Source organism: Cherax quadricarinatus, unplaced genomic scaffold, assembly GCF_038502225.1.
Source record: "Cherax quadricarinatus isolate ZL_2023a unplaced genomic scaffold, ASM3850222v1 Contig1905, whole genome shotgun sequence".
NCBI classification, from domain to species: Eukaryota; Metazoa; Arthropoda; class Malacostraca; order Decapoda; family Parastacidae; genus Cherax; species Cherax quadricarinatus.
Window position 1 is genome coordinate 2,796 of NW_027196931.1, and position 27,380 is coordinate 30,175.

At 38.6% G+C, this 27,380-nt stretch overlaps 1 protein-coding gene and 1 long non-coding RNA gene across 3 annotated transcripts in view; one reads left to right on the forward strand and one right to left on the reverse strand.

The window, feature by feature from the left end:
- Positions 1–299: 299 nt before the first annotated feature.
- Positions 300–27,380, forward strand: part of LOC128686273 (uncharacterized) — a 70,486-nt gene continuing 43,405 nt past the window's right edge. Inside the window, exons 1-2 of one of the 2 annotated variants that reach the window (XM_070081181.1) lie at positions 300–447; positions 4,599–4,764. In XM_070081181.1, the coding sequence (XP_069937282.1) occupies positions 310–447; positions 4,599–4,764 (304 nt within the window). In that variant the 5' untranslated portion in view covers positions 300–309. Of the gene's footprint in view, positions 448–4,598; positions 4,765–18,025; positions 18,811–27,380 lie in introns of those variants that run through there. The other variant, XM_070081182.1, reaches the window with a different exon arrangement.
- Positions 12,212–17,823, reverse strand: LOC138851746 (uncharacterized). Its single transcript, XR_011391378.1, has 3 exons — positions 17,476–17,823; positions 15,041–15,094; positions 12,212–13,092 (listed from the first exon to the last, which is right to left on the reverse strand). It is a non-coding gene; the product is annotated as an uncharacterized lncRNA (long non-coding RNA).

Below are 27,380 nucleotides of genomic sequence, written 5' to 3' on the forward strand. Positions count from 1 at the left end.
AGCCATTCTACATCACCGTCTGTGGACTGAGATATATATATGATAAAAAACATGTTCTAAATGATGGTTGTTGGTTATGTCAGCATCGCAAAGTGTACAGCATGTGGCATGTTGGGATCATGTTATTGGGGACCCTCATGGTACACTGGTCGAGCTACTAACTTTGGTTTTGACTTACCGGGACTCCCGATAACTCTAAAAATGTAGTATTAGTATTAAAATTATTTATTGACATCTTAATGAAAGAGTTTTAAATAATTATTTAATGTATTATTATCAATCTCTTTGTGGCAGAAAAATACGAGCAAGATGAATCAGATTCTTGGAAAACTCTATGATAATATCACCCATTTTGAAGGTGTTGATGCCCAGGGTATGCTGCACTTGTATGTTCTCTGTACCCATCAGGACTACGCTAATCTTGGTCTTGGGTCCTGCCTGTTCCAGGTAAATAGTTTTAAGATATCTTTTTTTTTTAATGATCAATAAATGATTGTAAGGCCAAACTTTTAAGAATTTTTAAAATCATGTTTAGTAGCTTTATCCCTACAATGGAAAGGGAAGCCTTGATGCTGTTGAAGGGTCTCAGACCGGGCAGCGGGGGCGCTGACCCCTGAAACCCTCTCCAGGTATGCTCCAAGTAAGAGACTGGAGCTACCCTCAACATCCTCAGAGGTAGAAAGTTACACAGGAAAGGACAAGAGATGGAAGGAAGGATTCAAGACAGTGATAAAAAAAATCAAGAATTAATAATTGCGCCAAAATAAAAAAGAAAAGAATCTGGAGAAATATATTCAGAGAAAGATAGGAAAGAGAATCCAGGACACCTCACAGAAAATGACAATATGTCGGTCATACATAATATAGGCTATGAGGATATTTATAAGTACGATGCTAATGGAAGCTACATATGTGGAAGAGTATGTTGGCATCAACACACCAGAAAATTTTCTAATATGCTTTAAAAAAATACATAAGGCACTTCCAACCAAAGATGTGCAAATCTTCACTGAAGTTCATAGAAAGTTATGACCTTATTCGTCCAGACTACCACGTGAAGGCTACTGAGAAATAAAAATTAAAGAGGTGGATGGGTAAGCCAGTGGAAGGTCTGAGTTAGGTGACTAAAACCTCCAGGAACGGGTTATCATATGACTAAGACCCACGTCGGGAAATATTTGACTTGTTTCCTGACGAATCTTAACTAATCAATCTTAGCTACTGGATATGGAATGGAATCAAATGGAAGCAGAGCAGCAACAACAATAAAAACCATCCAAGAAATTGCATCAAACCCTAAATATTTCAACACATGTAAAACCCAAATTAAGAATCACCCGTAGAATTGGCCCACTATTAAGAGGTTCATACACTGACTACGAGAAAGAAATGAACCCGACATTACATATACGTACCTGACATAAGCACAAATCCACTAGAAATTAAGAAAGAAGAAGAAAGCATACCAACACGTGCAGCACCGGGACTAGTCTTATGGTACTCCCGAGCACTCAGCATAGTTCAGAAGAGCCTAGATCGAGGTGAAATCTCAGTGGTCCTAAAAACATAGGCATAGCTAGTCTGCACAAAGGCAATAGTAGAGCCCTGGCAAAAAGAAAAAAAAAATACAGTGGAACCTCTACTTTCGAGTTTAATCCACTCCATGACCTTGCTCGCAACTGGATTTGCTCGCTTGCAGAGTCAATTTCCCTCATTTAAATTAACTGAAATGCAATTAATTCGTTCCGGTGGAATTCTGTACTTCAGCTATTTCGCTAATATGAACTCATATCGGCTTATTTATCTATCTCACTTCATCTAATAATATTAATTAACATAATAAACAATATAAATATCATAGAAACCTAAATATACTCTAAAATGAATAAAATATGACATTTATGTAGTAGTATGGGCAGTGGACGAGAGTTTGTCTGGAGACCAGGCAAAATACTTCATGAATAATTTCGCTAATATCATCTGTACTGCTTATTTATTTATCACAGTTCATTTAATATGACATAACAAACAATATAAATAACATACAAACATATAAATAATTTGTAATTTTTATTCACACAAAAAATATAAGATTTACTGTTATTCCTTATTGCAATGATTGTATAAATAATGTCAACCCATTCACGACAGCATACTGGAATGGACAGTGACGTCATTTGTTTACTCTGATACAGCCAAGCAATGGACCATTTCTCCTAGGCTGAGCTCAATTTCAAGGCACTTTTCTTCTTGAAAGCAATCAAAATCATATCTATTTCTGTAATATATCTTACCTTCTATCAAATGAGACCAAAACAACGAGAATACAACCATAAAAACCATTCGAAATTGCAGCTAAGGGGTGGCTAATTGCTGAGAAGTGAACTCCATTATTTATGCTTATATTTCTTTCATTTTTGGTGTACGTTAAGAAGCATCTTTCCATCATACATTGCCCAAGTTTCAATAAGATAGTCCAACAAACAACTGACATACAATTCCCGAGATCATGAGCAAGAGCCCCTCACCAGTGTCAAGGAACCTGCCTTTAGGTCTGCTCGCTTATGGAAATTTTGATTTTGGTCGCGTACGGAAGCAAAAAATCAACACATCGACTGCTCGTATTTGGAAAAACTCGCACATGGATACGCTCGCAGGTAGAGGTTCCAATGGCCAGTAGCACTAACATCACAGACAAAAATCTTTGACAGGGGTGCTGAGATGCCAATTAATAAATTTGACTCAGAGCAAAAAGATCATGCTTGTCACTACTGATTCATAATATTAAGGAGGCTTTGGAAAATTTCCAAATTGCAGAAATGGTCTTGACGGACTCCAGTAAGTCAATTGATAAATACGAAGTAGAGTGGATAGCACATAAAATAAGACCACTAGGCATGACAGGAATAGTAAGCAAATTAATTTACAATTACCCAATGAAGAGAATACAAATAGTAGTGGTAGCAACAGTAGTAGTAAACAATGTAAAATCTTGCCTTAGCAACAACCTCTATATCTTGAGGCACAGTTCTGGTGCCACTCCTGTTTCTAATTCTCATTAACAGCCATAGATAAAAATACAAACCACAGCTCTGTATAAATTTTTGTGATAGAGTACACCAATAAATTGCAAGGAGACTTAAAAAAATCTTTGATTTTCAATAGGGATAAATTCCAGTTGCTTAGATATGGAAAAAAAAATAAGGAACTCAAAAGGCGAAACGTATACAAAATACAGGAAGGTCACATCTTAAAATGAAAACAAAATGTAAAAGTCCCAGGGATAATGTCAGCTCACCTATCTTTTAAAGAACGTTATAAAACACTGAGACCAGGAAAATGACTTGGTATACAATTAGGCCTTTCAAAATAAGAGGAATATTGTCAGTGTTATCACATCAAATCACTGGTGCTCAATGTTGACACCTCAGCTCAATACGGGTGAGAGAGCAGAGTTGGATAATAGATTATGGAGAGTGTTTACCACCCACACATATTCCATAAACCATTTAAACTACTTGGAATGGATCAGAAACTAGAACTGTATTCATGACTCACAAAACTGTAATAATACTATTGCAAAAAAAAGCACACAACGAGTGAAGTTTAAACAGGTGAATTCAAATTGCACCCGTTCCTTGGTTTGGAAATGTATTCTCTGGAAAGGAGAGATACGTGATAATATAATCACATTTTTAAGTGAGGGATAAGCGAGGTAGTGCAAAATAAACCCAGTGAAAACAGCAGGGGTGCCACGGCCGCAATAAGAAAACACTGCATCCATATCCGTGAGCCTAGACTTATCAAACTACTACAAGCAGGTATCAGAAATATTGCTGGAACAAGTGTAGAAGGTTTCAAGAAGAAACAGGATCTATACTTCCGCAGTGTGCCAAATTAACCAGGTTTTGATGGATGTGCAGGCTGGGTGGAAAGGGGACAGTCAACAGCAACAGCCTGGTCGATCAGGTATGAGAGGCCAAGTCACGAGAATAAGGAAATTTTCACAACAGGTCATAGGTAAAACTCACAGGTAAACTCCCATTTCCCAGGCAGTGTATAGCTCCTGGCCCTTCCAAATAAACAAACACGTTAATTTTAAGAATGTTGGTAGAATTATCGACTGTATGTTAGGTAAAAGGGCACAAGTGCAACAAATATAACATTTTAGTGAGGCAACGTTTCGCTCACCAGGAGCTTTGCCAAGCCGTTAAGGCTTGACAATAAAATGTCTCATTAGCTGCACTTGCGTCCTTTTACCTAGCACAACAACAACAACAACAACAACAATAATAATAATAATAATGATAATAATAATAATAATAATAATAATAATAATAATAATAATAATAATGATAATAATAATAATAATAGTAAAAATAATAGTAATAATAATAATAATAATAATAATAATAATAATAATAATAATAATAATAATAATAATAATATTGGTCATATGCCTTTTTTAAAAACTGTGTAAAACTTCTATGTTTTTAAAAAATCTCACATTAATCTGATAATTGATAAACCACTATGAATAATTTGATATTATACAAGTGTTTCTGATGTTCTGAGAAAATAAATATTTCACATTTCAGAAAACTCTTGAACTCGGGAAAGAGCGAGGCTTCCAAGCAATGAACGTGGAGGCTGCCAACAGCCTCACAGCAAGGATCGGCGATCGCTTTGAGTTTGAAACACTGGCGATGGTTGACTTGACCACCTTGGAGGAGGAGTTTGGTATTAATACCTCCATCATCCCAGGCGAGACCATCGTTAAGCTGATGATGAAGCGTATTCCTGGCAACATCTCCATATCTAACACTTCACCTCAGTCTCACTAGATTAGCGCGTCGAGCCCCAGTAGGATGTCTGTCTCGATAGACCAACACATTGTTGAGTGTAAACAGACCAGCTGCACACATCGCTAACAAAATCATAAAAACATGGTTACAAATAAACCTAAGAACAGGTGGTTAACACACTGGCCTGTGAATGTTAGGACTCACTTGCCATGGGTTCAAACCCCACCCATTCCATGGTTTGCACATATGGTATATCTATGTGTGACAACCTTACAATTAAATTGAACAAAAAAGGAACTTGATGTAGTTCTTTGAGATGCTCAAAGCAGCAGCCATTCGTAAGTTTAAAGACACAGAACTGAACAAACAACTTTCTTAGGCAACACAATCATATGTAACTAAACAGTATAAGAAAGGCGCACTGCAGCAGGCTTACTGACCCGTGTTGTGTTGTCAGCATAGTTGCTGATCCCATGTATATGTATATGTTATCTATCATAGTACCATTCATTTGTTTTACATAGTTGACCCCTTGCTAGGCTCAGTGACTAGCTTGTGTGATGTCACATGATGCTGCATGCGAGCACTTCACTCCTGGACTCCTCTTTACTCCACACTTAGGTCTAATATAAGTGTTACCATCCAACAAGTGTGTTTAACTCCAACCATCACATCTCCACGAACCCTCCCAACAAATGGTGCCAGCAGTGCAGGCGTAAATTTGATATTTTCGCCGATGTATGGAGATTAACTTCTACCAGCCGATGGACATTTTGTACCACCAACAGGTCGACGTGGCCACGAGCTACCCCGAGCAAGCGTTCACCAGCATATTTGCTTCCTGCTTACTGATCAGTCTTTGTGTCTTAGTGTTTATCTGCTTTTTGCATTACTTCTGAGTGGTTGACCCAGGTTAGCAAATTAAGCCAAGCTAGCAGCCTACACCATCCAGCCTGTCTTAAGAACCAGCCTTACCTGCTAGCCAGCTTTCCACCCCTACTGTGCTCATCGTTACAAGTTCTCAAGCCAGTTTGTGTGAAGGGTTAAGCCAAGCAAGCCAGTCAACTAACCCAGGTGACTAACCCAGTACTCAAGCAAGCCACGTGAGTTCCAGCCTTCACCATCATTTGTGCTCCAAGTTCCAAGCCATCCTGAGTGCTTGTACTATCCCTGTGGTGTTGTGGTATTTTGTGGGTTTTTAAGCCAGCCTGGCTTAGAATATTTTCATGTCTTGTGTGGGTGTACCCAGAGCACGGGGTTGCAGAGCTTATCCACTAGCCCCAGCCACCACGCGGTGTCCCAGTGCACTGCCTCAACCACCCACACTTTCCCACTACCACTGTTTTTTTTACCCATATAATGGGTCTTAGCACCTTAGTTTACGGCTCACATAGCGGGTCGAGGCACAAGATTGTTGCATCGTACCTGTGCACCAACGAGTAAAGCCTTGCTATGTGGATTCATCGAGTTTAAGCTCAAAACCTTCGAGAATTCGCCGAGTAGTGGAGTGCCGCGCAAGCCACGAGACTCCACCACTACCTTCCTCCTCCCTCCACCACCCTAATCCCTTTCTCTGACGTCACTCCAGTTATAATAAATAATATTTCTTTATAGAGACATTTGCGAGTGTTGAGACAATTTTTCAGTAATTTCTGAGTGACATTTCTTTTCAGTGATTCCTTAGTGACATTTCTTTTCAGTGACTTTTGATTAGACTCAGTGTTCATTACATTCTTTTGCATTATTCTTTTTTTTTCTTCAGTGTTTAATTTTTGTACTTTATTTTTGTCTGTTGTGCTGTGTTCATGTTTTTTATATACTTGAAGTAAGTACTTTAACATTTTTCCCTATTGTGTGCAGTATATAAGCAGTATAAACTTGTGTTTACACTTCACAATTATCTTGTGCTCACAGTACTGTGATCCTTGCTTAGTAATTTATGCAGTGAAGTATTTCAGTAACTTGTTATCTTATATTCTGCATCACAACTCAGTGTTGCCTCAGTGGCTAATCTTTTTAACATATCACTACAAACTGGTAGTGGAAAATGGCAAATGTAATACCTATTTACAAGGCGGGTGATAGGTCCTTGGCTTCGAACTATAGACCAATAAGCCTTACCTCCATAGTGGGAAAATTTATGGAATCAATAATTGCCGAAGCAATTCGAAGCTATCTTGATAGGTACAGATTGATTAATGAATCTCAACACGGTTTTACAAAGGGGCGTTCCTGTCTTACGAATTTACTAACTTTTCTCACTAAGATGTTTGAGGAGGTAGATCATGGTAATGAATATGATATTGTGTATATGGACTTCTGTAAGGCTTTCGACAGAGTTCCACACCAGAGACTATTGAGGAAGCTTAAGGCACACGCAATGGGAGGAGAAATTATTCCTGGGTAGAGGCATGGTTGACAAATAGACAGCAGAGAGTTTGCATAAATGAGGAGAAATTAGAATGGGGGCACGTCGCAAGCGGTGTTCCTCAGGGGTCAGTGTTGGGCCCGTTGTTGTTCACAATTTACATAAACAACATAGATGAGGGAATAAATAGCGACATAAGCAAATTTGCTGATAACACCAAAATAGGCCATCCAATTCATTCTAATGAGGACACTACAGCACTCCAGGATGATTTGCATAGAGTGATGCAATGGTCGGAGAAGTGGCAGATGCAGTTTAATATTGACAAATGCAAAGTTCAAATGTTGGACAGATAAATAACCATGCCACACATAAACTAAATAATGTAAATCTTAATACTACTGATTGCGAAAAGGATTTAGGAGTTCTGGTGAGCAGTAATCTAAAACCAAGACAACAGTGCATTAGTGTTTGCAATAAAGCTAACAGAATTCTTGGCTTCTTATCTAGAAGTATAAATAATAGAAGTCCTCAGGTTGTTCTTCAACTCTATATATAAGTGGTTAGGTCTCATTTAGACTATGCTGCTCAGTTTTGGTCACCGTATTACAGAATGGATATAAATGCTCTAGAAAACGTACAGAGGAGGATGACAAAGGTGATCCCATGTATCAGAAATCTTCCCTATGAGGATAGACTGAGGGCCCTGAATCTGCACTCTTTCGAAAGGTGTAGAATTAGAGGGGATACGATTGAGGTGTATAAATGGAAAACAGGAATAAATAAAGAGGATGTATATAGCGTGCTGAAAATTTCCAGCCAAGACAGGACTCGCAGCAATGGTTTCAAGTTGGAAAAATTCAGATTCAGGAAGGATGTAGGAAAGCACTGGTTTGGTAATAGAGTCGTGGATGAGTGGAACAAACTCCCGAGTACAGTTATTGAGGCTAAAACGTTGTGTAGTTTTAAAAAATAGGTTAGATAAATACATGAGTGAGTGTGGGTGAGTGTGAGTTGGACCTGACTACCTTGTGCTGCTGGGTCTGGTGCTATGCTCTTTCCTTGAGTGGAGGTGACCAAACTGGGTGGGTCATTGGGCTAATGCGGGTGGGGTGGGTCATTGGGCAAATCTGGGGGGGGGTCATTGGGCTAATCCGGGGGGGACATGGACCTGCTCTGCATGGGTCAGTAGGCCTGTTGCAGTGCTCCTTTTTTCTTTCGTTATGTTCATTTTTTCCCAGCATTTTTGTATTCTTGCTGTTTTTGCATTAATTCTTTTTCCATTTTACTGTGTGTTGAATATTCTTTTGCATTAATTCTTTTACTTAGTCAGTGTCTAATTTGGCCTATCTCCACAGACAATAGTGCTATTATTTTGTTTGAAGCAAGACAATTATTTCCAATTTTAGTCAACTCAAGACCTTATTGCAAGAATATTATCATAGTATTGTGCATATATTGATGTGTTGTGTTCCTGTCTTATTGTAAGTGTTAACCTTTCCCTGTTTTGTGTTTTATTGCCCTCTGTTATTTTTTCATATTTCATTCAACAAATTCACTCTTAGTGCAATTTTTAACTTTTTTTTTTTTTAGAGTAAATCATTCTTTTGCTTGTTCAGTAAGTGTTGCTTAAGCTGCAATTAAGAGTTAAAGTGTTCAATCAGTTCATTCCTTGATCATTTTTTTATTGTTTTTGTAAACTGCATTTCTTGTGTGTGCATTTTTTTTTATTGCAGTGTTAACTCATTCTGCAATGACTCCTGTGCCAGTATTGTGCTGCCATTAATTTTTTTCTTTCAGAATTTTTTTAAGTAGTGTTGCGTTGTGCAGTACTTTTTGATTAGTAATTGTTATTTGCAATATTGCTACTGTTTATTTCAGTGCAATATTCTGTGATTTCAGTTTTACATTTCTTGTTCTGTGCAAAATATTTTATTCTTTGTGTCACTTTATTTATTTTTTTTTTTTTTAGAGAAATGCTTTCCCAGTCTATTTTAATTTTGCGCAAGATTTATTGATTCCATTTTATCATTTATGATTGATTTATCATTTATTGTTGAATTTCTTTATTGAATTGAGAGTTAAGACAACTCACTGTGCCATTAATTCAAATTAAAGTAAACTTGAGTACATTTCATCTGAGTAAAGTACAATTTCTCTTTATTATCAAAGTGTTGCTTATCCAATTGAGTGTTTTATGTGAGTTTTCCTTGCTCTACAGTGTGACTTGTTATTTTTCCTTTACTTATGCAGAATAGTTAAGTATTTTCTTCCCATTTAAGCTTACTGTGTCATATATTACCTCTATTATTCTTGCTTTCAAGTCCTTGAGAAAGTTCCCTGAGAAGATGTCCCAGTCACTTTTGCTTGCTCACTTAGTGTATCATGCCAGTCAAAGTCAATATGAATCAGTCCACAGTACCAATATTCCCTTACTGACTGAAAGACAATACCTAGCCATTGAGCAATGTGATTGTTCTCACAGCTTGTATCTGAGATTTGTTAAAGTGCTGTGAAATGTGAAGTTCAGATTAAGTTCCTATAGATCCATGAACTACTTAGTATCATAGCCGAGCAGTCAGGCACTAGTAATACCGTCACTCCTGTCTGGAATCCAGCCACGATATCATGCACGCAGGATAGTGTACAGTTACCTTGAGTTTCAGAGGAACTTCAGACAACCCTGGGTGCTGAGACTACTATCCCTGCGATGGCGACTTGTTCAAGTAGTCGTTCCTTCCAGAGGAAGCTTTGTGAAGGATGTTACTTGTATTGAGTTATGACATCTCTTGCTGATGTCACAAGCCATTGCAGAAAGACGTTTCTGTGGCTGGTGTACTCACTTGAGTGTTGTTGTTGCTCCTTGTGTTCCAGATGGTGATACTATCCTAGCTGACAGTAATCCTTGCAATGTAACAAGTTGTTTCTTGAGTAATCTTCACATGTTGTTAATGTTTATACGAGCAGTCTCTTTATAGCTGATACCTCGTGTCACTGTGAGTGACTCAGAATGAATACAAGTATTGTCAACCGTATTCATTTCTTTTCCTCTGCGCTTGCAGTGAGAGATAGTAGATCCGTTCTCCCTTGCTCATATTGTGTGTTATAGTGTGTTATAGCGTTACTTTTTTCTACCGGGGAGAGTCATCCACTCCACCGAGTTTGTCATAGCAACTCGTACCAGCTTAGCTCAAAGTGTTTTTAGAAGAATCTGTGAGACACTTTGTAAGTCAACAGCTGAATTCACAAGAGTAACTAATAGCCGTGCTAAGCCAACCAAAGATATGGTGGGTTCGAGAGTAACACTGACTAACTTCAACAAAACATCCGCAATGCCTAAGCTCGATCAAAAGTTTGCTGGTCCTTATCGAGTAGTTGAGCATATCAATGGCAGTAAGTATAAGGTTAGAGAAATTAGTACTGGTCAGTATAAGGAATCACATTTAGATCATATGAAGTTAGTATGCGATGTCGAGGATGATATTTCTACCCAGACTAATGCGACAGATGCTGATAATCCTCCTGACTCTGTACCCTCTACCTCTAATACTCAGTCAGATGATCAACCTGAATGTCGTTATTGCTTGCGTACACGACAAGTAATGAGAAACCCCCAAGTATCTTTTGTAGATACTTGTTCAGATCTCTTTCAGACAAGTCATGTGTTAGCCATTGCAAAGGAATTTGATCCTCCCAAAGATGACAGCCATTCTGCATATGTAAATCTTACCCTTGCAGAGTTGGGTTTAAATGTACATAGCATGTATAATTAGATATTCAAGATGAATGAAATTGTCCACTGTGTGTTTATTAATAGCTGATCAGTTTTCAGAAAAAAAATTTGTGTTCACATTCCCTCCGAATTCTGAGATTTAGCAGTACTGATTTGTGCGCACCAGATCTGTCTTTGTTGTTAATTACTTTATATTCTTCCTCAGAATCCGTAGAGTACATGAATACAGATCGATCGATCAATTCCATCCTTTATTATACTATGATTTGTTCTTATAATTCGTAATGTATTATGATACCACCCATTACAATACCATTCATTAGTTCTAAGTTACATATGTCTTTGCTATTGTATAGAATCAGCAAAGAGCCACCTGCCTGTTCAGCCTATAGCATAGTATTGCATGTCGAGACAACATACGTAACATGACCGAGCTGTCAGCATAGTTGCTGATCCCCCGTATATGTATATGTTATCTATCATAGTTAGTTCTATCCATATGTTTTACATAGTTGACCCCTTGCTAGGATCAGTGACTAGCCTGTGTGACATCATGTGATACTGCATGTGAGCGCTGCACTCCCAGTCTCGTCCTTACTGCATGTTTAGGTCTATGAACAGGCAACACAGGCAGTCTGGGATCCCCTGTCACACACTGCTAATATAAGTGTTACCATCCAACAAGTGTGTTTAACTCCAACCATCACATCTCCACTAACCCTCCCGTCCCAACAGTGTATAATTCTCTACTACTGGCAAATGCTATGCAGGTCCAAGTGGCACCCACTCAAGAGGGAAGAAGCACTGGTGCAGACTACTGTTAAAAAAAATTATATCTCCCCCTGTCCCAGAGAATTGTTCCCACCTGGACATATCATAACACATTATTGCAATCTGCCACTGACTCCAGCCCATCAGTCAGTGGTCTCTCTACCCTGACTTAGCTATAGTGTCAGCAACTACCACATTCACTTCTGTATCGCTCTTCTCCTCAACCGTAGGGCTGATGGTATCCCTAAACACTTCATTGTATGAACACGTTCAGTGTCTGGTGATTTTTTTTCCTGACAAGCATCATTGCAAACTATAATTTCCCAGGAATCTAGACCTTTTCAATGATGATTAAGACACATATGCAACACATGGGTAATGTCGAAACGTTTCTCCACATAGTGGCTTTATCAGTCCAGTAGAAAGAAGAATGGTTGAAGATCAAAAGAAATTTGAGGTACTCAGTCTCTCAGCCTAGAGTCGGTGTAACCAACTCTTCAGTCTTGAAATAAATACAACAAATGCGCGAGGAAGGGGCTCATATACTGCAGAAGTCCTTCCTCGTGCATCTTGTATTCTTTTCAAAATTGATGGACTGATTACATCGTCTTCATCATCTTTAACTCAAGTTTTTCCTGTTGACTCTGTATTTGACTGAATAAGTTTATCTTGTAGGCGAAAGGTTTAAACAATAAAGTTATCCAGCTATTCCACTGGTTGTATTTTATTCAATTTTCAATACACGTTTCCTCGTTACCACTCTGCTGGAAGAAGTACATACTTTGTGAGATGTATAATTATATACTCCAGTGTCTTTGTATAAACAAAGGAATGTGTAATTAAATTCCGTTGATTAAATTCTTCAACCTATTTAGTGTTTCATTTAGGTTTTGTAGCGTATTTCCTAATACTGTTTTACAGATGTTGACAGTGAAAGTATATTCTCAGGATGTCAATGTAATGTTTGAAATTATCATGTAAATGCAATTTTTAACTGAGGTATACCATGTTTAAAGTTTGTTACAAAATGCGATATCCATAAAATATAGAGATCTACAGAGAATACTAGGGCAACTTATTAAATTCACTTCAAGCATATAGCCTTTTTCTGGTTTTGTAACAGTTTGTCAGAATAAATTCTAGTCCAGTTACCCAATAAAGTTAAGAGACATTTTAATAGCGCTTTGGGATTCCAACTGGTTAAACTTACACCAAAGAAATAAAATTTGAGATATTTAATAACAAAGGTGTCTAGGTGGACAAGATTAAAGAAAATAAGTTTGATATAATTTAGGATATAAGCTCCTACACTTCTCTTGTAGTTCAATGTTAAATTGTACATATAGTAGTATAGTGCTGAGGGTACATTTCGTAACAGTACGACTCACATGCCCGGTGTCTGCAGTCACCGCCAGCTGTAGGCAGAATGAGGTAGGATTAATGGTTAATATTGGAAAATAAAGGCAACAGCAGAGATGAACAGGGAAAGGAAACTGAAGAGAGGAGTTTCTCAATTTTTTTCACAAAGAGTCATAGCACTAGGAACAAGATGGATGAATTAAGATTTGCCATATGTGTGCATAGCATTGATGTATTTGCAATAACTGAGAAATGGTTTAATTTGAAGAGTCAGACCGTGACTGCTTGAATATATCAACAAACATCATATTATAAAAGAAAAAGTAAAAAAAGCATCATCATCATCATCACCATCCAGGATTAGTATACAGGCATAGTGTCAGCACATATAACCCAGGATTTTAAACACAGAGACGTGAATTGACAGAGATAAAACACAACATAAGCAACTAATAAAATAGTAATTAGATATTTAAATACACAACTGTTCTGAATTTTTATTAAATTTATATCAACTGTTTATATAACATCAGACTGTTGTTTTAAATATAAAGTTTGTGATTAACAACAACTATTTGGATTTAATATTTCTGTAATTTAGAGATTTATATAGTAATTAGTAGCAATACAACTACATATCGATTACCCTTAGCACTGAATGGAAGAATGAAAATATGGGTAATTCAATAAGAGTTCCAGATTTTTGCTTAGCAGATTTCATTGGGTTTAGAGAACACCTATCATGTGTGAACCAGGGTAACGAAGAAATTAGTGTGACAGTTTTCTAAACACTAAATATGTTGCTCAAAGAACATTTATTCCGTATAGAGAGTTTAGACAGAATAGAAATGAAATGTGTGAACAATAAGCTCAAACATCTTTCAGGGCAACAGAAGGAATTGATAGGAATATTACCAGTAATATTTCCTAGCCAGTTTCTCTCCCTACTCCTGTTTGCTATCTATAAATGAAGCCTACCCTTCTCTCCTGTTTATCTTGGCAACTATGATCAGAGTACAGCCAGGAGAGCTATCAATTTTGCCCGAGAAGGTTAATTCAAAATTTATTATGATGCGGCATCATTATATTATTCTCAAGTAAGTCGTGTATTGGAAGGAAACAATTGTATGAAAAATTTATTGCTAGTAAATGATATTTGGCATTTTCAGAGAATTTGATTAAATAGAGATCATTATAAGCTTTATCATAGCCTTGTGTTCATCAGTATTGTAAATTACTGTTTAAGTAAAAAAAGGTACACAAATAAACAAGGCTTCATTTAAAGGAAAGTGTATACTTACAATAGAAAAAAATATATTTCATTTAGACCCCAGGATATATACACCAAGACGTATATATACTCTTGGCGTATATATGCTTATTACAGGATTAAAGCACATTTATCTTGTGGAGAAAAGGTTACCTACAACTTTAAAGATCCTTGTGTTGGCGAAAGGCTTTAAAACCTTCTTAAGCAACCAACCACTGAGACAACATGTTGGTTACTTTATATTACACATCAATGTGGTCTGCATGACTGAGCTAATACAGCTGACTGAACTAATACAGATGACTTAACTAATGCAACTCTGCTGAAAATTCAAACTTCCCTCTGGTTTTTCTAAATCTAAATTTGCCCATCATAAATTCGTTTTTGAGTTCTATCTCGGAAAGATATTTTCACCGCGTTAATTATATCTCATTTATTTAGTTCACCTGTAATATGGAAACCAAAACTCACCACCGTAATATAAACTAGATTAATTTCGGTCGCTAATAACTACGTCGCTAAGTATCCCAGTACTAAGAACTTAAGAACATAACGAGAGATTACTGCCATGCTAGGCAGGTCCAACTCACACCCACCCATACACAATGATATGCTCATCCAACCTATATTTAAAGGTGCTCGAAGTTCTTACCTCGAGGATGTTACCTGGGATTTAATTCCCCCTGAGAAATTGTTTCATTCATTTACAACTCTACTGCCAAAACAGTACTTACCAATATCCTTTGTGAATCTGAATTTCTCCATCCTGAATACATTGCTTGATGCGCCTGGAATAGTGCAGAGTGCAGCATAAGTTGATAATGGAATTAACTATTAGTGTTGAAGATTTGAAGGAAATCAGAAGAAGCATTCACAAGTTATCACATGGAAACAAATCCCCAAATTTCTTCAATAAAAATAGTAAATTAGAATATACACAGACCAGATCTAATTAAACTTCTCAGAAAGACCGATATGCTAAAACCCACCACCACCTTAACCTTAAAGACACTCAGAAGTTGCACTAACAAGTTGTCATCATGGAACACTAGAAGCTAATCAGATGTGACACTGAAATTATCGCATGAAAAGGAATATTTCATTTTTTTAGTTACTTCTGTAAAAGAAAATTGGGATCTATACAGCCAAGATCAATCCAAACTTTTTTGTAAGATTTATTAGTTACTAAATAGGAAAACGAATTAATTTTGTGTTCTCTAAGTGTACATAACATACAAAATTTTATTAGTCTTGGGGTCAGACAGGCACATAAAGGAGCATTACGGTGATTTAAACCCAAGATAGCAAGATCAAAAGAAATTTTCATATAAAAAGGTTAGTGTTGTTAGTGAATGTTTGCCGTAAACATGAAGCAAAACTCCGAGTCTCACAAAGACACTAAGTGTTTGTTAACACTTAGTGCCTTTGTCACCAGTACTGCACATGACAATGTCGTCTAGCCTTACTTTCTGCAATATAAAAATGTCGCATTTGTGGCACGTGTGTCCTTTTACCTAACATACTCTCGTATCTTACCTAACCTATAGTACAGAGAAGGACTCGTGGGTTGACTGGGCTGCTGCACTGATGATTGGGCAGCAGCGCCTCACTGGTTGGAGTGATTCTGTGTGAAGTTGTTAACTGCTTTTGGAATCTACACTTAATAAATGGATATTCTATCCTTGCATCAGTTATTTTAATCACCTGATCTCAAGTGTTCCAATATCTCATTTTATGTAACTCTCATGTATATGTTGTGTCAAACTCTCCTCATTAATGGCCAAGTTTTAATAATATCCCGATTGTGGGTTTTAGTACATGACAAGCAATAGTGTTTTAAATTGTACAGTAGACCATGAACCATGGTGTTCAGCTTCCCATTGTTATTTATAATGATAACAACCCTTGGTTCAAACTGAGTATAATGGAAGTGGTGATAACTTCTCAGAATGGAACTTGTGTGTGTTAAGTGAGTTAGTGGTATGGTTCACTACATTGTTTACATCAACAGGACTAACATAAGCTTCATTCTCCTCAGTAAACAAGGTGTAAATATTTAAGTGAAGGCTCAGTAAAATTAAATAATAGGGTTATTCAAGTATTCCAATATAAGTGTGAGTTAAGACGAAGCATTATTAGATATTTCTATCATGTGGGCATCAGGGATACCTATCATGTGAGAATCAGGGATACCTATCATGTGGGCATTAGGGATACCTATCATGTGAGAATCAGGGATACCTATCATGTGGGCATCAGGGATACCTATCATGTGAGAATCAGGGATACCTATCATGTGGGCATTAGGGATACCTATCATGTGAGAATCAGGGATACCTATCATGTGGGCATCAGGGATACCTATCATGTGAGAATCAGGGATACCTATCACGTGGGCATCAGGGATACCTATCATGCCAGTAAAAATAGCAGCAGCATATTTATTAATATTCCTGTGTAAAATAAGCACTAGACTATTGTTTGAGTATTACCACTAAGCTGCAGCTTGAGTATTACCACTAATCTGCAGCTTGAGTATTACCACTAAGCTGCAGCTTGAGTATTACCACTAAGCTGCAGCTTGAGTATTACCACTAAGCTGCAGCTTGAGTATTACCACTAAGCTGCAGCTTGAGTATTACCACTAAGCTGCAGCTTGAGTATTACCACTAAGCTGCAGCTTGAGTATTACCACTAAGCTGCAGCTTGAGTATTACCACTAAGCTGCAGCTTGAGTATTACCACTAAGCTGCAGCTTGAGTATTACCACTAAGCTGCAGCTTGAGTATTACCACTAAGCTGCAGCTTGAGTATTACCACTAAGCTGCAGCTTGAGTATTACCACTAAGCTGCAGCTTGAGTATTACCACTAAGCTGCAGCTTGAGTATTACCACTAAGCTGCAGCTTGAGTATTACCACTAAGCTGCAGCTTGAGTATTACCACTAAGCTGCAGCTTGAGTATTACCACTAAGCTGCAGCTTGAGTATAAGCCCGATATACGTATATGACTATCTACTCAGAGTATAAATAATAAAACAAATAACAGAAAGTGTCCTCTGATACACTTATTTATGTTAGATCATGAAAGTTGGCAACTGTGAGTACATGAGTTAACAAAAATTTGTACCCTTCTGACTACTTCAGTACTCTCAAGGTCTCAGACTCACCACACTTAATGTGGACTCCCACTGCTGATACTGCTGTTCCCTCTGCTGCGAGAGCTGTCGAGCTTTGACTCTGTTACTGTTCTGCTGCTCATACTGTATCTCCTGCTTCTGCTGCTGTAAGTACTATCAAGCTTGGACGCGTCAGCTGAAGCATCAGAAAACTGCTGATGCTTTTGCTACTGTCAGACAGTGATGCTGTTCAAAGCAGTTTGCTGGAGGTTCGCTACATCTGCGAGAATTATGATACAATGATATACAGTAGACCGTCATATTACACCGATTTATTTGGCACTTTTTGATTATTATACTAATGAAAAATTGCGGCATAATTTTATACAACACTTTGTAAAATTAACTTAACACGGTTCTGTGTGTGAGAGGGGAAAAAATTTGGAGAGTTGCCCGCGAGATATTTGCGTAGCTCGGGCCACCTCCCGGCTGTGGGTGAGACCAATGTCTCCGCGGCGCTGCACCGGGGCTCATGGCAGCTGTGGAAAATTTTTGATTTTCCGAAGCTGTGGCGCCTGGTAGGTGTTTGATGTGTCGATGTGAGTCAAAAATGTATTTGACAATAGGGTAGAACCAAGAGTTCCCTTTGCGCATGCGCGGATGTGCGGGGGTTTGGGGCGACTCGGGCCATGGGGGTGGCGGGAGTGTTTTGAATGTGGTGAGGAGGCTGGGAAAGCATGGAACCACGAAATTGGCATTCACGGCGGCCTAAGGATTAATATAGGCCTCATTTCATAATAGGAAGTGTCGTAACTGTTCCTGGTGAAGAGTGAGGGAACGTGATTTACGGGACCACCGTAAAAGGGTGGTAAAATTAGTGAATAATGGTTTGACGGGGTGTGACTGGTGCACGGCCATGGTGTGTGTCCAGGGGAAATACCCGTGTGTTAATCCTCGCTCATCGGCCTCAGATCTTAATGGAGTGACCTCTAATGTGTATAATAATTATGAGAGGTTAAATCGTCTTGTGAATGGTAATGTAATCAGTGATAATAACATTGAGTTAAGAGAATGCGGGATGTGAAATAGATCGCCCTGCTCCGAGTGAACGTGTGACTCTCGTACCGAGGATAGGGAAGCTTTATGGAAGCACGACTTCTAAACCGGGACAAACCGACGGGTACCTCGTCCTGCTGGAATGAGAACCGTGTCGGTGTAGCAGAACATCGAAATGAGATGGTGAATGGAGGAAATAAGGAGTATCAATCACCCACAGTTAAGTAACCCTTCTAGTTATAGCAGACTGATACTGGCCAGTTAGGTATGTTGTAATTGGATAGGTTATGAGTGATCCAGCTACATCAAGTGACCACCAGAGAATATCTGGTAAGTGGAGAGATTATATACAAGTGGTTTTCCTTGATGGATATATCCATGTGTAACCTACCCCCCCCCCTTCATTCAGTTACACTAATATAATCTATACAGTCCACAATTAATTAGTAGCACCGTACTTGTGGGTGCTATCCAATCCATACTGGTCTCGGATAGATATGGATAAGATTGTGAGGTCGAAGGGACCACCTGCAAACCCATAAGGTTTGCAGTTTATATAACAGATTTTATCTAACATGGGATTCTCAAGAACGTAACTACCGTATAAATTGAGTCTAGTGTACACACACACACACATTATATATATATATATATATATATATATATATATATATATATATATATATATATATATGTATATATATATAGGTAGTATATATATATGTATATATATATAGGTAGTAGGTTGGTAGACAGCAACCACCCAGGGAAGTACTACCATCCTGCCAGATGACTGTGAAACAAAAACCTGTAACTGTTTTGCATGATGGTAGGATTGCTGGTTTCTTTTTCTGTCTCATAAACACGCTAAGATAACAGGGATATCTTGCTACTCCTACTTACACTTTGGTCACACTTCACAGACACACACATGCATATATATATATACATACATCTAGGTTTTTCTCCTTTTTCTAAATAGCTCTTGTTCTTTTTTATTTCTTCTATTGTCCATGGGGAAGTGGAAAAGAATCTTTCCTCCGTAAGCCATGCGTGTCGTATGAGGCGACTAAAATGCCGGGAGCAATGGGCTAGTAACCCCTTCTCCTGTATACAATTACTAAAAAAGAGAAGAAGAAAAACTTTATAAAACTGGGTTGCTTAAATGTGCGTGGATGTAGTGCGGATGACAAGAAACAGATGATTGCTGATGTTATGAATGAAAAGAAGTTGGATGTCCTGGCCCTAAGCGAAACAAAGCTGAAGGGGGTAGGAGAGTTTCAGTGGGGGGAAATAAATGGGATTAAATCTGGAGTATCTGAGAGAGTTAGAGCAAAGGAAGGGGTAGCAGTAATGTTAAATGATCAGTTATGGAAGGAGAAAAGAGAATATGAATGTGTAAATTCAAGAATTATGTGGATTAAAGTAAAGGTTGGATGCGAGAAGTGGGTCATAATAAGCGTGTATGCACCTGGAGAAGAGAGGAATGCAGAGGAGAGAGAGAGATTTTGGGAGATGTTAAGTGAATGTATAGGAGCCTTTGAACCAAGTGAGAGAGTAATTGTGGTAGGGGACTTGAATGCTAAAGTAGGAGAAACTTTTAGAGAGGGTGTGGTAGGTAAGTTTGGGGTGCCAGGTGTAAATGATAATGGGAGCCCTTTGATTGAACTTTGTATAGAAAGGGGTTTAGTTATAGGTAATACATATTTTAAGAAAAAGAGGATAAATAAGTATACACGATATGATGTAGGGCGAAATGACAGTAGTTTGTTGGATTATGTATTGGTAGATAAAAGACTGTTGAGTAGACTTCAGGATGTACATGTTTATAGAGGGGCCACAGATATATCAGATCACTTTCTAGTTGTAGCTACACTGAGAGTAAAAGGTAGATGGGATACAAGGAGAATAGAAGCATCAGGGAAGAGAGAGGTGAAGGTTTATAAACTAAAAGAGGAGGCAGTTAGGGTAAGATATAAACAGCTATTGGAGGATAGATGGGCTAATGAGAGCATAGGCAATGGGGTCGAAGAGGTATGGGGTAGGTTTAAAAATGTAGTGTTAGAGTGTTCAGCAGAAGTTTGTGGTTACAGGAAAGTGGGTGCAGGAGGGAAGAGGAGCGATTGGTGGAATGATGATGTAAAGAGAGTAGTAAGGGAGAAAAAGTTAGCATATGAGAAGTTTTTACAAAGTAGAAGTGATGCAAGGAGGGAAGAGTATATGGAGAAAAAGAGAGAAGTTAAGAGAGTGGTGAAGCAATGTAAAAAGAGAGCAAATGAAAGAGTGGGTGAGATGTTATCAACAAATTTTGTTGAAAATAAGAAAAAGTTTTGGAGTGAGATTAACAAGTTAAGAAAGCCTAGAGAACAAATGGATTTGTCAGTTAAAAATAGGAGAGGAGAGTTATTAAATGGAGAGTTAGAGGTATTGGGAAGATGGAAGGAATATTTTGAGGAATTGTTAAATGTTGATGAAGATAGGGAAGCTGTGATTTCGTGTATAGGGCAAGGAGGAATAACATCTTGTAGGAGTGAGGAAGAGCCAGTTGTGAGTGTGGGGGAAGTTCGTGAGGCAGTAGGTAAAATGAAAGGGGGTAAGGCAGCCGGGATTGATGGGATAAAGATAGAAATGTTAAAAGCAGGTGGGGATATAGTTTTGGAGTGGTTGGTGCAATTATTTAATAAATGTATGGAAGAGGGTAAGGTACCTAGGGATTGGCAGAGAGCATGCATAGTTCCTTTGTATAAAGGCAAAGGGGATAAAAGAGAGTGCAAAAATTATAGGGGGATAAGTCTGTTGAGTGTACCTGGTAAAGTGTATGGTAGAGTTATAATTGAAAGAATTAAGAGTAAGACGGAGAATAGGATAGCAGATGAACAAGGAGGCTTTAGGAAAGGTAGGGGGTGTGTGGACCAGGTGTTTACAGTGAAACATATAAGTGAACAGTATTTAGATAAGGCTAAAGAGGTCTTTGTGGCATTTATGGATTTGGAAAAGGCGTATGACAGGGTGGATAGGGATGCAATGTGGCAGATGTTGCAAGTGTATGGTGTAGGAGGTAGGTTACTGAAAGCAGTGAAGAGTTTTTACGAGGATAGTGAGGCTCAAGTTAGAGTATGTAGGAAAGAGGGAAATTTTTTCCCAGTAAAAGTAGGCCTTAGACAAGGATGTGTGATGTCACCGTGGTTGTTTAATATATTTATAGATGGGGTTGTAAGAGAAGTAAATGCGAGGGTCTTGGCAAGAGGCTTGGAGTTAAAAGATAAAGAATCACACACAAAGTGGGAGTTGTCACAGCTGCTCTTTGCTGATGACACTGTGCTCTTGGGAGATTCTGAAGAGAAGTTGCAGAGATTGGTGGATGAATTTGGTAGGGTGTGCAAAAGAAGAAAATTAAAGGTGAATACAGGAAAGAGTAAGGTTATGAGGATAACAAAAAGATTAGGTGATGAAAGATTGAATATCAGATTGGAGGGAGAGAGTATGGAGGAGGTGAACGTATTCAGATATTTGGGAGTGGACGTGTCAGCGGATGGGTCTATGAAAGATGAGGTGAATCATAGAATTGATGAGGGAAAAAGAGTGAGTGGTGCACTTAGGAGTCTGTGGAGACAAAGAACTTTGTCCTTGGAGGCAAAGAGGGGAATGTATGAGAGTATAGTTTTACCAACGCTCTTATATGGGTGTGAAGCGTGGGTGATGAATGTTGCAGCGAGGAGAAGGCTGGAGGCAGTGGAGATGTCATGTCTGAGGGCAATGTGTGGTGTGAATATAATGCAGAGAATTCGTAGTTTGGAAGTTAGGAGGAGGTGCGGGATTACCAAAACTGTTGTCCAGAGGGCTGAGGAAGGGTTGTTGAGGTGGTTCGGACATGTAGAGAGAATGGAGCGAAACAGAATGACTTCAAGAGTGTATCAGTCTGTAGTGGAAGGAAGGCGGGGTAGGGGTCGGCCTAGGAAGGGTTGGAGGGAGGGGGTAAAGGAGGTTTTGTGTGCGAGGGGCTTGGACTTCCAGCAGGCATGCGTGAGCGTGTTTGATAGGAGTGAATGGAGACAAATGGTTTTTAATACTTGACGTGCTGTTGGAGTGTGAGCAAAGTAACATTTATGAAGGGATTCAGGGAAACCGGCAGGCCGGACTTGAGTCCTGGAGATGGGAAGTACAGTGCCTGCACTCTGAAGGAGGGGTGTTAATGTTGCAGTTTAAAAACTGTAGTGTAAAGCACCCTTCTGGCAAGACAGTGATGGAGTGAATGATGGTGAAAGTTTTTCTTTTTCGGGCCACCCTGCCTTGGTGGGAATCGGCCGGTGTGATAATAAAATAAATATATATATATATACATTTTTTTTTTTATTTTTTTTTTTCAACAAGTCGGTCGTCTCCCACCGAGGCAGGGTGACCCAAAAAAGAAAGAAAATCCCCAAAAAGAAAATACTTTCATCATCATTCAACACTTTCACCACACTCACACATTATCACTGCTTTTGCAGAGATGCCCAGAATACAACAGTTTAGAAGCATATACGTATAAAGATACACAACATATCCCCTCCAAACTGCCAATATCCCAAACCCCTCCATTAAAGTGCAGGCATTGTACTTCCCATTTCCAGGACTCAAGTCCGACTATTTGAAAATAACCGGTTTCCCTGAATCCCTTCACTAAATATTACCCTGCTCACACTCCAACAGATCGTCAGGTCCCAAGTATCATTCATCTCCATTCACTCCTATCTAACACGCTCATGCACGCTTGCTGGAAGTCCAAGCCCCTCGCCCACAAAACCTCCTTTACCCCCTCTTTCCAACCCTTTCGAGGATGACCCCTACCCCTCTTTCCTTCCCCTATAGATTTATATGCTTTCCATGTCATTCTACTTTGATCCATTCTCTCTAAATGACCAAACCACCTCAACAACCCCTCTTCTGCCCTCTGACTAATGCTTTTATTAACTCCACACCTTCTCCTAATTTCCACACTCCGAATTTTCTGCATAATATTTACACCACACATTGCCCTTAGACAGGACATCTCCACTGCCTCCAACCGTCTCCTCGCTGCTGCATTTACCACCCAAGCTTCACATCCATATAAGAGTGTTGGTACTACTATACTTTCATACATTCCCTTCTTTGCCTCCTTAGATAACGTTTTTTGACTCCACATATACCTCAATGCACCACTCACCTTTTATCCCTCATCAATCCTTCATAAATCCATCCGCCGACACGTCAACTCCCAAGTATCTGAAAACATTCACTTCTTCCATACTCCTCCTCCTCAATTTGATATCCAATTTTCTTTATCTAAATCATTTGATACCCTCATCACCTTACTCTTTTCTATGTTCACTTTCAACTTTCTACCTTTACACACATTCTCAAACTCATCCACTAACCTTTGCAATTTTTCTTTAGAATCTCCCATAAGCACAGTGTCATCAGCAAAAAGTAACTGTGTCAATTCCCATTTTGAATTTGATTCCCCATAATTTAATCCTACCCCTCTCCCGAACACCCTAGCATTTACTTCTTTTACAACCCCATCTATAAATATATTAAACAACCATGGTGACATTATACATCCCTGTCTAAGACCTACTTTTACCGGGAAGTATTCTCCCTCTCTTCTACACACCCTAACCTGAGCCTCACTATCCTCATAAAAGCTCTTTACAGCATTTAGTAACTTACCACCTATTCCATAAACTTTCAACATCTGCCACATTGCTCCTCTATCCGCTCTATCATAGGCGTTTTCTAAATCCATAAATGCAATAAAAACTTCCCTACCTTTATCTAAATACTGTTCACATATATGCTTCAATGTAAACACTTGATCTACACATCCCCTACCCACTCTGAAGCCTCCTTGCTCATCCGCAATTCTACATTCTGTCTTACCTCTAATTCTTTCAATTATAACCCTACCGTATACTTTTCCTGCTATACTCAGTAAACTTATTCCTCTATAATTTTTACAATCTCTTTTGTCCCCTTTCCCTTTATATAAAGGGACTATACATGCTCTCCGCCAATCCCTAGGTACCTTCCCCTCTTTCGTACATTTATTAAACAAAAGTACCAACCACTCCAATACTATATCCCCCCCTGCTTTTAACATTTCTGTCATGATCCCATCAGTTCCAGCTGCTTTACCCCCTTTCATTCTATGTAATATATATATATATATATATATATATATATATATATATATATATATATATATATATATATATATATATATATATATATATATATATATATATATATACCACACTGGCATCCAGTCAATGCTAGACGTTTTGGTCCAAGGCAGCCAGCATTCAGGCAGGTATCGAGGGTTGAAGGTAGACACACTTGTTGGATGGTAACATATATATTGTCAGACTGTGATGATGAACGTGGAGCCCAGCCTCTGCCTGTCTACGCCTGTCGAGGCGTAGACTGGGGCAGAGGTACGAACGTGCACATGCGCATCCCGTGACGTCACACAACAGTCACAGGCCTAAAAAGGATCTCCTATCTAAAGCACATGGATGATACTATATGCTATGCTATATAACACAGGAATCAGCAACTATGCTGACAGCTCGGTCATGTTACGTATGTTGTCTCGACATACACTACTATCTTATAGGCTGAACAGGTAGGCGGTTCTGGGCTGATTCTATACAATAACAAATTCATATATAACTTAGAACTAATGGATGGTATCATAATGGATGTTAACAAAATGAGTTTTACGTAATGGATTTTAACGTAATCACTTTTAACGTAATGCATTACCAACTATAAGATCAAATCATTGTACAATATGGATGGAACTGATCGATCGATCTGTATTCATGCACTCTACGGATTCTGAGGAAGAATAAATATATATATACAAGGTGAAATTAACAGCAAAGGCATCTGGTGCACTCAGACTATTACTGTCAATTCTCAGAATATGGAGGGAACGTGAATACAAAAAAAAAAAAAATTCTGAAAAAACTAATCAGTTAATAACAAACAGTTGACAATTTACTTCATCTTGGACATCTAGTTATACAGACCATGTACATTTATAAACAATTCTGCGAGGGTGAGGTTTACATATGCAGAATGGTTATCATCTCTGGGAGGATCAAATCCCTCTGCAATGGCTAACACATGCCTTGACTGAGGGAGATCTGAACGAGTATCTACAAAAGATACTTGTGGGTTTCTCATTACTTGTTGAGTACGCAACGAGTAACGACATTCAGGTTGGTTATCTGACTGAGTATTTGAGGTAGAGGGTACAAAGTCAAGAGGATTTTCAGCATCTGTCACATTAGTCTGGGTAGCAATATCATCAACAACACATACTAATTTCATATGATCTAAATGCGATTCTTTGTACTTGCCAGTACTAATTTGTCTAACCTTATACTTATTACCAGAGATATGTTCTACAACTCGATAAGGTCCGACAAACTTTTGATCGAGCTTAGGCATTTCGGATGTTTTGTTGAAATTTGTCAGCATTACTCTTGAACCTACTTTTACTTTTGATGGCTTAGCATGGCTATTAGTTACTCTAGTAAATTCTGCTGTTGATTTGTGAAGTGTTTAATGGATTCTTCTAAAAACACTTTGAGCTATGCTGGTACGAGTTGCTATGAAATCATCAGGGTTGTAATTAGGTTTCGGAGTGGAATATAACAACTCATAGAGTAAGTGCTTGTCTACACCATACAATGCATAATGTGGAGTATCACCTATGGAAGCATTTTAAGCAGAATTTATGGCACACTGGACATCTGGTATGACTTCATCCCAAGTTTCACTATTGGGTTGATAGTGGCTCTCAGGACATCAAGTACTTTCTTATTGGTTCGTTCGGCTAACCCATTGCTGGCAGGATGATGAGGAACAATGGTGGATTTAGAGATCTTGAATAGAGTACACAAATTTTCAAGAATCTCATTACAGAATTCACCTCCATTATCTGTTACTAAGGACTTTGGGGTGGTATGCCTGCAGATAATGTGTTCTTTAAACGCTTTAGCTACTGTCTCTGCAGTCTTATCTGCAATAGGAACTAACTCACAATATCTGGTGAAATGGTCTACCATAACACACAGATGTTTGTTGCCTTGGAGGGAACATTTAAAATTAGTTAACAAATCAAGGGCAACTCTTTCCCATGGGTCGCTAGTGGTTGGGTACACTTGGATTGGATTAGGACCATTGACATTTCCTTTATGTTGCATACAGACACTACATTTCTTAACATACTCGGAAATGTCAGTTGCCATACGTGGCCAAAAGTATTTCATTCTGGCTTGTTTCACAGAACGATCCATACCAGGGTGTGCAACACCTGGTGCATCATGAACTAGCTGTAGAGCTACGTTCACTAGTGACTGTGGAATTACTAACTGGTAAACTCTTCTGCTTGGAGTACCCAACTCGGCTGTTCGATACAGTAATTCTTGGCTCATTACAAAGTCACTAATGGGTGCTGGTGGCTTCACAGTAAGAATAAGATCTTCCTGGAGCAGGAATCGAATCACACCAGACCACATGGGATCTGTTCTTTGGGCATTTTTGACATCCTCGACAGTAAATGGAGGATCTGCAGTAACTACACTAACGTGTCGCGATAAAGCATCTGCGACTACATTCGACTTGCCAGGTAAATGTTCAAAAGTGGGATTGAACTCTTGGATAGTCAAGGTCCATCTGGCTAACCTTCCAGTAGGCTGTTTGTTCTGGAATAAAGGTATCAGTGGCGCATGGTCTGTCAAGACATGAACAGGGTACTGGTAAATATTGTCTCAGAAGTACTTTAAAGACCATACTATTGATAAAGCTTCTTGCTCCATTACTGTATAATTATGTTCAGCCTTCGTAAGGACTCGGCTAGCAAA